The sequence below is a fragment of the Pavona decussata genome, unplaced genomic scaffold (assembly GCF_977016875.1).
Source record: "Pavona decussata unplaced genomic scaffold, jaPavDecu1.1 SCAFFOLD_260, whole genome shotgun sequence".
Classification (NCBI taxonomy): domain Eukaryota; kingdom Metazoa; phylum Cnidaria; class Anthozoa; order Scleractinia; family Agariciidae; genus Pavona; species Pavona decussata.
Genome location: NW_028145663.1, coordinates 1828468 through 1842500, shown reverse-complemented (window position 1 = coordinate 1842500; position 14033 = coordinate 1828468). Strand labels below are relative to the sequence as shown.

At 38.9% G+C, this 14033-nt stretch overlaps 4 protein-coding genes and 1 pseudogene across 5 annotated transcripts in view; all 5 read left to right on the top strand.

Annotated features, from left to right (window-relative positions):
- LOC146456241 (melanocyte-stimulating hormone receptor-like) overlaps positions 1-10374 on the top strand; it is a 36180-nt gene extending 25806 nt beyond the window's left edge. Inside the window, exon 2 of the mRNA XM_085093334.1 lies at positions 9951-10374. The gene's annotated coding sequence lies outside the window, so the exon portion shown is untranslated. The remainder of the gene's footprint in view (positions 1-9950) is intronic.
- LOC146456231 (melanocyte-stimulating hormone receptor-like) overlaps positions 1-14033 on the top strand; it is a 59710-nt gene that overhangs the window by 133 nt on the left and 45544 nt on the right. Inside the window, exon 1 of the mRNA XM_085093335.1 lies at positions 1-1063. This exon is cut by the window's left edge and continues 133 nt beyond it. Coding sequence (XP_084949461.1) covers positions 1-895 — 895 coding nt within the window. The 3' untranslated portion in view covers positions 896-1063. The remainder of the gene's footprint in view (positions 1064-14033) is intronic.
- The window catches only part of LOC146456232 (melanocyte-stimulating hormone receptor-like), a 102756-nt pseudogene that overhangs the window by 43203 nt on the left and 45520 nt on the right, over positions 1-14033 (top strand). The gene's annotated exons all lie outside the window — the stretch shown is intronic.
- Positions 2432-4835, top strand: LOC146456243 (melanocyte-stimulating hormone receptor-like). Its single transcript, XM_085093337.1, has one exon. It carries the CDS (start codon positions 2761-2763, stop codon positions 3640-3642), a length of 882 nt encoding a protein of 293 aa, XP_084949463.1. The 5' UTR covers positions 2432-2760; the 3' UTR covers positions 3643-4835.
- Positions 8919-9960, top strand: LOC146456242 (melanocyte-stimulating hormone receptor-like). The gene has a single exon (XM_085093336.1). It carries the CDS (start codon positions 9055-9057, stop codon positions 9958-9960), a length of 906 nt encoding a protein of 301 aa, XP_084949462.1. The 5' UTR covers positions 8919-9054.

Genomic DNA, 14033 nt, shown 5'->3' with positions numbered 1-14033 from the left:
GCACAACACCTGCTTCTACTTGAATATCAACTTGGAAAAAACGGAAGACGTTTTCATCACAAATATTCTAACATGTATTTTCAACGCAGTGTTTTCGTTGATAACTTGTGCAGGAAATGTTGTCATCCTGCATGCAATTCGTAAAGACCAGCATCTTCATTCACCGTGTTTCATCCTACTGTGCTGCCTCGCATTTTCGGATCTTCTTGTGGGAGCAATTTGTCAGCCATTTTTGGTGGCACTCAAAATAGCCGAGTTTCTGGATAATTTTCCCATTTACTGTACGTTAAGAATAATTCAAAACTTATCAGGCTACATAACTTCTGGTGTTTCGTTACTCACTTTAACTGCAGTATCCATTGATCGTCTTCTTGCCGTAACTCTTCATTTACGATACAGCGAAATTGTGACTGTTCCTCGGGTACTTCAAACAACTTTTTCTCTTGGGATCTTTTCAATAACTACTGTTATAGTCCAGTTTTGGATGAAAGCTGCCAACTGGATTGTTTTCCCCTTGGTTTTGTTGTTTCTCACACTTCTTGTTACAGCCTTTAGTACTTTTAAAATCTTTCACATCGTTCGCAGACACCAACGCCAGATCAGTGACCAAAACATGGCCGTCCTGAGTCTTCAGACCAACACAGTGAACGCGCTCAAGTGTAAAAAGTCTGCTGTGACTGTACTTTATATTTATGGTTTGCTGTTGATTTTCTATCTTCCATTCGGTGTTACGATGCTCGTAGAAGCATTTATTGGTTACACGAGGTCAGTGAAGATTGCCTATGACTACACTTCAACTGCTGTTTTCATCAACTCTTTGTTGGATCCACTTGTGTACTGTTGGCGAATGAGGGAGATACGACGAGCTGTAAAGAATATTCTGAGAAGACAATGAACGAAGTGGACAGGAATTCTTCCAAGGTTGCCAAGACCTAAGTGAACATGATCAGCTAAAAATTAAACGGATTTTTAGTTCACTATGTTCGACGAAAGTGGATCTTGATTTTGCCTTTAATAACATGTTTAGACATTTCCTTACTAGGAATAAAAATGAGCCTTTTAGGTATGTACTACCAGCTAAGCGAAAGCTCAAAGCTGTCGCACTTGTGAGAGCGGGGACTTAAGTATATTTTGCTAAGAGTGATAACAGAGTGTTTTTAGCGCTCAATTTGTAAATCGATATCCTTAACTGTTTGTAGTTTTCTCAGTCTTAATTTTGTAAATTTAAACGTTTGTTTTAGATTGTTTCTCTCAATAAAGTTTCTTCATACATTCATTTATGTAAAGAAACAAAAAACAATGTTATAAGTATTGTGAGCACTGTAACTATTATTAGTAATGTAAGTGTAGCATGATTGTATACAGTTAGTATAGCCTGAAGTATTATAACTTTGTAGGTATTGCCAGCAGTGCGTAGTATTGTAAATATTGTATTGTGTGTTACGGGCAAATAAAAATCTAAAAAAAAAAAAAAACAATGTTGAGCGCTCTTAACATAATGTGGAACATATATAAACATAATGTTGGCCGGCACTCCAGTTGTCTCTTAATGGAAGGACAAATTGCGCTAAAGCTTTCTAGTCTGGATAATGAATACGTCTTATTCCTTAATGTACGTCGTTAAGTTAATAGCAATAAAGGACTTAATGCATAACCTTGAGTGACAATACCATAGACAGTGCACTTTTCTCGTGTCTACCAACTAATGACTCAGTTATTTTAGTTTCTGCATCAGCAAAGGAATTATCACTGAAATCCAAGGACATAAAATCAAAGCCTTATCGAATCCAAAAGAAAATCTTTCCGAGTTATTTCTGGTCATTACTAGCTAAAATCCGAGAGGGTGGGTTGGACGACAACAATAAAAGCCGTTGAAAGCAACAGCAGATGTTTTTGAGGTGTTGTTTGCAATTCCTCAAAACATTTCACAATTACATAGAACCAAGGCCGGTCTAACAGATTTGGGGGAATCAAACGAAAATGACTCTTTGATAGCATATGGAGGATATTTACAATAATTATAGCTTGATAAAAATATTAGGAGGATAGATAATGAGTTCCACGTCGCTAAGTTAGGCCCGCTTCTGACGCTGTGCCGCTTATATGGCGAACCTGATTCAGTTTATATTCCACTCTTGAGCGACTTGGGAGCGGCGACTGATTTAGACAGAAAATTTGTCTCGAACTTTACAATAACAAACCCTAGTAAAACAAAGGGAAAAAAATTTGACTGTGTCAAATTAACGATGATTACTGCATCAATTGGCAACTGCAATACCAAACTGTTTTAGACGCCTTCTCTTTTTCCAATTTCAAAATTCATCAGTTAGGTTCGGCACACGATAGGAGCACCATCTGGGTCAATTTTAATTAGAAAATTAGCATCTTTTGCCCTCTTTGTTTTATCACGTGTAAGCTATCTTCTTGACTACTTCAATTAGCTATCGAAAAGCGAAAGTAGAAGGTCACCTTTTAAAGCCCACGTCATCAGCTAGTTAGAACGATGAACCCACATTGGCTCCTACCAAAATATCATTCAAAATAACTGACGGGTGGCGAATAAACATTCGTGAAAATTTAAACATAGCTTCCTCCATTAAAAGAGTAAGCGAAATGAAAACTTCAATTCGACTTCTTTTTGAGAAATTTCCTAAGTTAAAATGGGACATTAAGGTATGTGAACCAAATTTGTAACGAGATTTGATTCAACTCACTTGGTTATGACTTGTTAGCAGGCCAACATCAAACAGATTCCCTGTCATGAAAGAAACTCACAAGCCCTGCTTCTATTTAAACATAAACTTAGACAAAACGGAAGAAGTTTTCTTCACAAATATTCTGATATGTATTTTCAACTCAGTGTTTTCGTCGATAACTTGTGTGGGAAATGTTATCGTCCTGCATGCGATTCGTAAAGACCAGAATCTTCATTCCCCGTGTTTCATCCTTCTGTGCTGCCTCGCATGTTCAGATCTTCTTGTGGGGGCGATTTGTCAGCCATTTTTGGTGGCACTCAAAATATCCGAGCTTCTGGATAATTTTCCCACCTACTGTGCATTGAGAATAATTCATAACTTATCAGGCTTCATAACTTCTGGTGTTTCGTTACTCACTTTAGCTGCAGTGTCTATTGATCGTCTTCTAGCCGTAACTCTTCATTTACGATACAGCGAAATTGTGACTGTTCCTCGGGTGTTTCAAACCGCTTTTTCTCTCTGGATCTTTTCAATAACAACTGTTATAGTCAAGTTTTGGATGAAAAATGCCAACTGGAAAGTTCTCCCCTTGGTTATGTTGTTTTTTACACTTCTTGTTATAGCCTTCAGTGCTTCCAAAATATTTCACATCGTTCGCAGACACCAACGCCAGATCAATGACCAAAACATAGTCGCCCAGAGTCTTCAGACCAACACAGTGAACTTGCTCAAGTGTAAGAAGTCTGCTGTGACTGTACTTTATATTTATGGTTTGTTGTTGATTTTCTATCTTCCATTCGGTGTGACGATGCTCGTAGAAGCATGTATTGGTTACACGAGATCCGTCAAGATTGCCTATGACTACACTTCAACTGTTGTTTTCATCAACTCTTTATTGGATCCACTTGTGTACTGTTGGCGAATAAGGGAGATACGACGGGAGTGAAGAATACTCTGAGAAGACAATGAACATTAACAACAAAGTGGACAGGATTTCTTCCTCGGTCGCCCATACAAATGGACATGATCAGCTAAAAGTTGATCGGATTTTTCGCTATGTTCGACCAAAGTAGATCTCGATTTTGCATCTAATATATTAAGACGTATCCTTATTCGAAATTAAAAAAAAAAGCCCCTTAGGAATGTTTACAGTTAAGCGAAAGCCGAAAGCTGCCTTACTCACGCAGGAGGGGACATGTTTATATTTTGTCAAGAGTGATAACTGAGCGTTTAAATCGCTCATTGATAAATAGATATCTTCTTAACTGTATATAGTTTTCCGTTTCTTAAGTTTGTAGACTTACACGTTTGCTGTAGATGTGTTTCTGTCAGTAACGATTCATCATTTATTCAACTGAATATAAAGAATAAATGTTCAAACGGGGAGGTGTACCTAACATGATATGGAATATGGTAAACATATGTTGGCCGGCACACCAGTTGACTCTTATTGGAAGGACAAATTGCGCTAAAAGCGTTCTAGTCAGGGTGCTAAATACGCCTTCAAGTGTTAGTTCTTCATGTATGTCAAATTAATAACAATAAAAGACTTACATGTATTATCTTTGGTGACAATACTGTAGACAGTGCGCTCTTCTCATGTCGAACTTTCTTGTCATTGTAATTATTCGGTTAATTTTGTGCATCAAGAAAGGAATTATCGCTGACATCCAAGGATAAGAAATCCTCAAATCCAAAAGGAAACCTTTCCGAGTTATTTCTGGTCAGTACTAGCAAAAATCACGAGTAGGTGGGTTAGAGAACAATAAAAGACGTTGAAAGCAACCGCGGACGTTTTAAGTTGTTGTTTGTAATTTTTCCAAACATTTCACAGTTACAAACAAGGAAAAGCAGACTACGGAAAAAATGTTTATCTCTCCAGGAAATATCACAACGCTTCATAATGGTTGCCTGTTTGATTAAAAATTAACGGCAGTAGTTAAATGAGGTTCCATGCAAGTATTAGTCAGCCAACAGCGCTTATTATAAATAAGGGTGTTGTTCGAGCGAGTCAAAGAAGAAAATCATCTTTCTTTAAGCTGGTCAGTAGTTTTTGCGCTAATTTAGTAGTGAAATATATCTGCAATTGTAATGTGAACAAAATAAAACTACCAATAATTCTTTCTATGGTTCAGTCTTTATTTAGTCTCGTTGGACCACATTTACAATTCACTTTATAAGTTATTAGAACACGCATCCATGTGTTGCTGGTAATTTCAAGCTACGACAGTTTGGCTAATTACAAATTAAATAAGGTAGCTTGTTGTGAAAACTTCAGACAAATTAAAAAGCACATCCACTGTTATTAAAATTTGCGACAGCTCAGTTAATTAAAAATTGCGATCAGTGTGTTATTAGAAAACGCAAAGCGTCTCTAGTTATTAGAGCTCTTTCGGAAGTGAGTGTGGGAAAAGGGAATAAATCAGCAATTGGCGTTATTACATTCTGCCTGATTTAGATTTGTGGTTGCTGAAAACGTATCGTAAATTGCTGGCACGAGTATCTACCGCTTGATGCCAGGTGCATACATTTGCTTCGAGTTTTGATTGGTTCCTTTGGTTGTTTGTTTGTACATTGGTCAGGGTTGTAACAATTAAATTATTATCCAACTCAAATTGGCCACAAAATTTACCACTGATATTGGCAAACAAAACGACCCTTTTATGAAAGGTATTGGAAAACGCGTTACGATTATAATCTATGTCAAACCTACAATATTTTCCCTGACTTCGATAACCATGTAAAAAGTAGAACAGGTTAATCACTGTTAGATTTGAACAAGAGAGGATTCTTAGCTCATCGTTTCTTGATTTGAATGATTCGGAAAGAAGGAAAAACGATATTGCAAGTGATTTGTTTACATTTCTACCCCTTATTTCACTGAAGTTTTTTTTGTTGTTGTTGTTGTTCAAAACTTCATAAATGCATAATTATTCTTTCCTTCTTTTCGTCCTCTGACGATCAGGGCCAGTGTGAATTCGAATGTCTCGCCATTTGTCATATGCGGTTTGTAAATAAGCAGTTAATTGGAAACATGTCTGAAGGGTGATCAGTTGAAAATCACGTGTCCGGATACTTTGCTTTAGTTGACCAAGCTTCAAAACTAAAGCAACGATTATCTTTGAAAGGAGATTCCGTGGACCCCATGGTTAGATTGCTCAACAAGATAATGGCTCTCACCAGGAATGAGTTGCTCTTTAGGCATTTGCCATTTGTTAGTTCCTCTAGATCGCTGTTCAATCTCAAGTAGCATAAGATGAAAGTCCAAACTGCAGACCTGAACAAAATATAACAACGGCAACAAGCGTTATTAGCTATGATAGCTGTCAAGTGTATTGAGCGCAAGACTGGACAGCTTTTTTAGAAATGGTCTTCATTGACCCTCTTGAAGCAGTCATTTTTTAACAAGCCTCAGTGTATATAGAAACGTTTCCTGTTCATCAAATATATTTTCCCAGAAAATTAACGTTAAACAAAAAAAAAAAAGAATTGAAAATAGGACAGGAAAAATGTACTTATAGTATAGTTAACAAGTAATCCTCATTCTTCGTCTACAGACGTGATACATCCATCACGAGAAGGCGTGTTTCATCAGATATCCAAACACTGAAAAATAGGTTAAAAAACGGGGTGCAGTTTAGTTTTTTCAAACGACACCGAGGTATTTCGATATCTGATGAAACACACATTCACGTGCTTGATATTGCTTCTCACATCATCAATAATTGGAGAAATTCAAGGTTAAAGTTGGCAAAATGTTATTGAATGAATGGCAGAATTAATGTTGATGTTGTTGCAGACTTCTCGAGGATCTTCTATGCTTCTTTGAAAGCAAACTCAACTTTACCATTAGATTGATGGTGGTAGGGTCTCTTTTCACATGCTTAAACCCGTACTCTTTGGCGAAGGCTTTGAATTCTCGACTTTTGCACAGCGAACCATTGTCCGACACAACTTCATCGGGAATCCCATATCGTGCCATGAGTGCGTAAAGTTTCTTGATCACAGTGGAAGCCTTCAGGTAATACAGCCTGTCGATCTCGAAGAAGCCAGAGAAATAATCCACTTGACAGTCACCATGTAACTCTTGTGGTCTAAGTCAAAGAGGTCTGTGGAAATTTTGCCCCGTAGGCGATCAGGGCGATCACCTTGTTTACGGTTTGAGACGGTTCTTATGATTCGTTGGTAGCTGCCTGGTTACAGACCAATTTATGTCCTCATAAATTTAAGTTAATGGGACAACCATGAGAGATTACGCGCTGGTTGTGTGACATGCTTTAAGGTAGGGGGTAGGGTTTCACAGTCCAAAGTTTATCGGGATCACATGCATTAGTAACGCAAACTGTACGCTGAGCCAATCAGAATCGGCTGGTATTTCACTGTCAATCAATCCTCAGACATCGAGCACGAGTTCTGTGTTCATTCATTCCTTCGCTGCGAGCTAGCAAACTGTAGTTGTCTTGTTCTACGACGTGTTTTTTCCCTCCCCCCACCCTATGGTTTAAGCATGTCACACACAAATTAACCCTAGTATTACCCAATGCCTATGAATTTATGAATAGTTATAATATATCTTACTTAAGCTGCTAAGCTGGGCCTTGGCCCCCACGTTACGGGATCATTGACTAGCTTTCCCATGTACAGCCCATGTACATGTTTCTAATTTTCAGATACACAGCAATATGTATTGATATCTCTTTATATGAAACGTTCCAGTTATGAGCTATTTTTGTTACTGTTAGCAACCAATGCTGTTGGTATTAATTTTATGCAGTTTATATGCATCAGACACTGAATGAACTGATTAGCCTTGTCTAATCCCAAGGACTACATAATTGTAGTAAGGAGTTAGTCTACAATTTAGATTTGTCTAATCAAAATACACAAATAAACTTTGGGCTGGGATGAAGTGCTCCCTTACAGGCACTCTTGGCCCCATAGACTCACAGAATTGATGGGTTACCATGGTAACCATGAGTCTAAACTCCCTTAGGACTAGGAACCTCTCTCAGGGTATTGTGACCTGCAGCCCTGAGGGGGAGTAGGGACCTTTTCAGGGTATTGTGACCTGCAGCCCTGAAAGGGAGTAAGGACCTCTTTCGGGGTATTGTGACTGCAGCCCCGAAGAGGATTAGGAAAACTCCCTTAGGACTAGGAACCTCTCTCAGGGTATTGTGACCTGCAGCCCTGAGGGGGAGTAGGGACCTTTCAGGGTATTGTGACCTGCAGCCCTGAAAGGGAGTAAGGACCTCTTTTGGGGTATTGTGACTGCAGCCCCGAAGAGGATTAGGAACCTCTCCCAGGGGTTTGTGACCTGCATCCCCGGAGAGGAGGGGGCTTTGACCCCCCTTACCAAGCCAGATTAGTGATTCAGTTATTGATGGCATTTAGTTCCACTGGCCTGCTATTGGAGTACTTCATTCCCAACCCCTTACCCCACATATCATTGTTGTGTTCTTATTTCTCATGGGTTGGGAGCATTAATTGCTGAGATAGCGTTCAAATCTTTAGGAACTGCGGCTAGTAAACTGGCTTAATGGAGAACGGTACAACAAACTCTAAAACTGCGTTTGAAGTTTTCGAAAGAGAGAAAATGACCCTAAAAATCCCAGAGGTCGTTGATTTTCCTGATGCCTTTGTTTGCCCAGGCTTTATAAAATACCGACTTTCCATCTCTTTTAATAAAACGGTTGTCCCAAAGTATTCCCTCTTTCATTTAATTTACGTTTAGGGGTGTTTTTGAATGAAGTTGTTGCCAGATGCTCTTGTAAAAAGGCGGAAGATCTGTGAGACCCAACAGTTTTAAGTCGTAGTTACGTTGAATGAAGAAAGAGCCAATGCACAACAGTCACTATTCTCCGACGAACAATAGCGATACAGGCAGCTTTCAGTGATTTTTCTACGTCCACAAAATTAATCATATTGAGGCCACCTTTCATCAATTAGGTTCGGCACACGATAGGAGCACCATCTGGGTCAATTATAATTAAAAATTAGCAATTTTGCCCTTTTTGTTTAATCAGGTGTAAGATATCTGATTGACTACTTCAATTAGCTATCAAGAAACGAAAGAAGAAGGCCACTTTTTAAAGCTTACGTCATCAACTAGTTAGAACGATGAACCCACATTGGCTCCTACCAGAATATAATTCAAGATACGTGACGGGTGGCAAATAAACATTCATTAAAATTTAAACATAGCTTCCTCCGTTAAAAGAGTAAGCGAAACGAAAGCTCCAAATCGGAATACTTTTTTAAGAAATTTGCTAAGTTCAATAGGGACATTAAGATAGTTTAACCAAATTCTTCACGACTTTTTATTCAACTGACTTGGTACTTACTTGTTACATTCCCTGTCATGAACGAAACGCAAAAGACCTGCTTCTTTTTGCATATCAACTTGGACAAAACGGAAGAAGTTTTCATCACGAATATTCTAACATGTATTTTCAACGCCGTGTTTTCTTTGATAACTTGTGCAGGAAATGTCATCATCCTGCATGCGATTCGTAAAGACCAGCATCTTCATTCACCGTGTTTCATCCTTCTGTGCTGCCTAGCATTTTCAGATCTTCTTGTGGGGGCGATTTGTCAGCCATTTTTGGTGGCACTCAAAATAGCCGAGCTTATGGATAATTTTCCCACGTACTGTACGTTGGGAATAATTCAAGACCTATCAGGCTTCATAACTTCTGGTGTTTCGTTACTCACTTTAACTGCAGTGTCCATTGATCGTCTTCTTGCCGTAACTCTTCACTTACGATACAGCGAAATTGTGACTGTTCCTCGAGTATTTCAAACCGCTTTTTCTCTCTGGATCTTTTCAATAACAACTGTTATAGTCAAGTTTTGGATGAAAAATGCCAACTGGATTGTTCTTCCCTTGGTTATGTTGTTTCTCACACTTCTTGTTAGAGCCTTCACTACTTTCAAAATCTTTCAAATCGTTCGCAGGCACCAACGTCAGATAAATGACCAAAACATGGCCGTCCTGAGTCTTCAGAACAACACAGTGAGCGCGCTAAAGTGTAAAAAGTCTGCTGTGACTGTAATTTATATGTATGGTTTGTTGTTGCTTTTCTATCTTCCATTCGGTGTGGCAATGCTTGTAGAAGCATTTATTGGCTATACAAAGTCCGTGAAGATTGCTCATGACTACGCTATAACTGCTGTTTTCATGAACTCTTTGTTGGATCCAGTGGTGTACTGTTGGCGAATAAGGGAAATACGGCGAGCTGTAAAGAATGTTCTGAGAAGACAATGACTTATCGACATGATGAGCTAAAAAATTGAACGCCGAATTTTTCACCAAGCAGGACAAAAGTGATCTTGATTTTGGGTTCAACATATTGAGACTTTTCCCACGCGGGATTAAAAAACAGCCTCTTAGGAACGTGCTACTAGTTAAGCGAAAGCTGAAAGCTGCCGCACTTACCCATGCGTCAGGACATGATTATATTTTGCCAAGAGTGACAACGGAGCGTTTTTAATTAAAATCGCTCATTCGAAAATTAATATCTTCTTAACTGTTTGTAGTTTTCTTTTTCTTAATTTTTTTAAACTTACACGTTTGTTTTAGATTGGATCTCTCGTTAAAGTTTTTTTCATTTATTCATTCAATTCAGATAAAAAGACAACTGAATGTTCAATGGAGGCGTACTTAACATAATGTGGAATATATATATAAACATATGTTAAGCGGCACTCCAGTTGTCTCTTGTTGGAAGGGACAAATTGCGCTAAAGCTTTTTAGTCAGTGTACTAAAAACGTCTTATTCGTTGATGCATTTAACAAAAATAGCAATAAGGGACTTGTGTGTTCAAGCTTGAGCGACAATACTGCATACAGTGGACTCCTCTGTTGTCTACGTTTCGCGTCCGTGTAATTATTCGGTTAATTTTGAGCATCAAAGAGGAATTATCCAAAAAAAAACCCTTTCCGAGTTATTTCTGGTCAGTACTAGCTAAAATTACGAGTGGGTGGGTTGGAGAACAATTAAAGTCGTTGAAGGAAACCGCGGACGTTCTTAGTTGTTGTTTGGAATTCTTCCAAACATTTCATAGTTACAGTCAAAGAAAGAAGACTACGGAAAAAAATGTTTTCCTCCCCAGGAAATGTTGGAACGCTTCAAAATGTTTTCCTGTGTATTAAAAATTAACGGCAGTTGTTAAATGAGGTTTTACGCAAGTATTAGTCAGGCAACAGCGTTAATAATAAATTAGGGTGTTGTTCGAGCGAGTAAAATAAGAAAACCATCTTTTTTTAAGGTGGTCAGGTTTGCGGTAATTTTAGTAGTCAAATATATCCGCAATTGTAATGTGAACGAAATAAAACGGCCAATAACTATTTCTATGGTTCAGTCTTTATTTAGTCTCCTCAGTTCAGCCACATCTACAGTTCACTTTATAGGTTATTGGAACACGCATCCAAGGATTGCTGATAATTTCAAGTACCGACAGTTTGGCTAATTACAAATTCAAATGTGGTGGCATGTTTTGAAAATTAAAGACAAATTAAAAAGCACATCCACTGTTATTAAAATTTGCGAGAGTTCAGTTACTTAAAAATTGCGATCGGTGTGTTATTAGAAAACGCAAAGGGTATTTAGTTATTAGAGTTCTTTCAGAAGTCAGTGCATGGGAAAGGGGAATAAATAAGCAACTGGTGTTATTATGTTTTGTCTGATTTAGATTTGTGTTTGGTGAAAACTAATCGTAGCTTGCTGGCACCATAGGCGGCCCAAGCTCAAGCTGTCAGCAATGATCATTTTGCTTCTAAGGTGTATTGCCTATTGTCTTTTTGCCATTTTGTGCTGATTTGAGCCCATTTTAGCGAGTTATCACTTCCTAGGTTTCCCACTCCTAAGAGACAGTCTTTCTCTTAGGAGTCTCTCCTGCGTAGGTACTTCATGTATCCCCCATTGTAGTGTAATTAGATTTTAAATATGTCTACCATATATATATATATATACAATAGCCTCCATGTGGCGCGAAAATATGCTCAGATATTTGTCTACGGACATTATCTGTTCCGAGAAGCGAACAGTTTTCCGAAAGCGAAGCTCGAGGAAAACTGTGAGCTTCGAGGAGCAGATAATGTCCAAGGACAAATATCTGAGCATATTTTTAAAACCAAATGGAGGCTATTGTGGTTATTATCCTTCAAATAATTTCCGCAACATGTAGCAACGAGCTTGAGTATTTAAACATTTCGTTTAAGAACAGTTTACCGTCAAAAACGTTTAGAGCGTATGTTGTTTTCTGATACTGCTTTATCGACCAGCAGGTTTATCTTTCCCTCTGTCACAAAAGCAAACCGCTCCCCCATCTTGACATTAATTTTAATTGTAAACTTGACGCGCCTCGAAGTTTTTGAAATTGGGGAATATCACTTGAGGAATATCATCGGATATTCCCCAGTTTTAGCTGAGGTATATTCGGTCGGGTGAGGCGTTTAGACCAATCGCGCGCGAGCGAAAATATTTGATAGCTATAAACCCTTGTATACCCTTGTATACCCCTGTATACCCTTGTACATCCTTGTATACCCCTGTATACCCTGGTTTACACTAGTATACCCCTGCATACCCTTGCATAAACCTGTATACCCTTGTAAACCCTGGTATACCCCTTTATACCCTTGTAAACCCTTGTATACCCCTGTATACCATGGTATATCCCTGTATACCCTTGTATCCCCTGTATACTCCTGTATACCCTTGTATACCTCTGTATACCCTTGTATACCCTGGTATACCCTTGTATACCCCTGTATACCCTTGTTTTCACTTGTAAACCCTTACATACCCTTGTATACCCCTGTATATTCTTGTATACCCTTGTAAAGTAACCCTTGTATACCCTTGTATACCCCTGTATACCCTTTGTAGTTCCTTCAAAAGGAAATATATATCTAAAAGAATGGATATTCGAGAACTTTTAGTAAAGGCAGACAAGAAACTTTTTAAGGTCCGTTCAGTGGATCCCGATTGCCCGCTTAGTCATATTATCCCGAAGAAGAAAGAAATTAAGGTAGCTAAACACAGTTTGCGCGCGCTTTAAACCGCGGCCACACGAGCGATTTTTTGCTCGCGCAGGTCATGCGATTTTTTCAAATTTTGTCGCGTCGCCAGCGCGAGAGGGTGGCTACACGAGTGACAAATTCTAGCGAGTTTGGCGACAAATTGAAAGCCGCGTGAATCGCATTCTTCAAGAGACATGGCGGTATAAACAGACATGGCGGACGGCCCTTTCGGACGAGGATATTGTTTTTTCGCCTATTTGCATTCTTCTTCTTGACGATAAAAAGCAAACGAAGGAAGAAGAAAATTAAGAAAAGGTCAACGTGGGTCCGTCCGTGGCTCGCAAAGAGAAAGGAACAAGGCTCTTACCATCAACTTCTGACGGAAATTTCAGTCGTTAATAGAGAGCTTTAGCGTCAAGTTTGCGGCAAACGGCAAACGGCAGAAATGACCACGTGACCATGTTTATCCTTCATTTGCCGCTCGCTATTTTCAGTTTCTCAGAAAAATTGAGTGTTTTTCCGTTAGAATCAAAGGCCAGAATTATCTTGTACTACTTTCACCTACGTACTCATATTTTCAAGAAAACATAAACGCGAATCTCACGTTTGCTGTTTGCCGTAAACGTGATGCTTATGCTCTCTAATATCTCGGCGTTTCCCGAGCTATTGCGGATGACGAGGCTTAGTTGCAGGGTGGCTTACACGGGCGCTATCTCTACGATTTTGTCGGAAAAATTTCAATTCTGGCGACTTTTTTCTCGCGATTTTTTCACCTGTCGCGTCGCAAGTTCGAGAGTGGCTACACGTGCGATTTTCATCTCGCGCTGGCGAGGCCACGAAGTTTGAAAAAATCGCAAAAATCGCTCGTGTAACCGCGGCTTTACAGATTCTGTAAGTGATGCTATTAAGCGCGCGCTAGGGTTGTGGTACGCAAATACGGCGGTCGATAAAGTGATCCCTCAATTTCACATGAAATGGATAATAAAGTTAAGTTTTGATCCTAAATAACTAAGTTTCTCGTTTCTGGACTCTTTTTCTTTTCTTTCCGAGCGACAAAAAAACATTCACCAACACCTTTCGCATGCTTTTCATCTTTGCCATGAAACCCAAATAAAACCACGCATGCGCATTTGAAGCATGGAAATGAACTGTTTTCTAAGGAACCGCTCATTAGAATTCCCTGAAATTTGGCATGAAAATAGTTCAATAAAAGCGTAACTCGCCTACCAAGAAAAAACCTAAATCTAACAGAGGGTATCTTCACAAAACATTAAATGCAAAATCAATATTTGAAGGAAATCTCTCTGTCAAAA

Bases quoted from the DNA above. Each gene is read 5' to 3' on its own strand.
- LOC146456243 (XM_085093337.1), top strand. From the start codon at position 2,761: ATGAAAGAAACTCACAAGCCCTGCTTCTATTTAAACATAAACTTAGAC.
- LOC146456242 (XM_085093336.1), top strand. From the start codon at position 9,055: ATGAACGAAACGCAAAAGACCTGCTTCTTTTTGCATATCAACTTGGAC.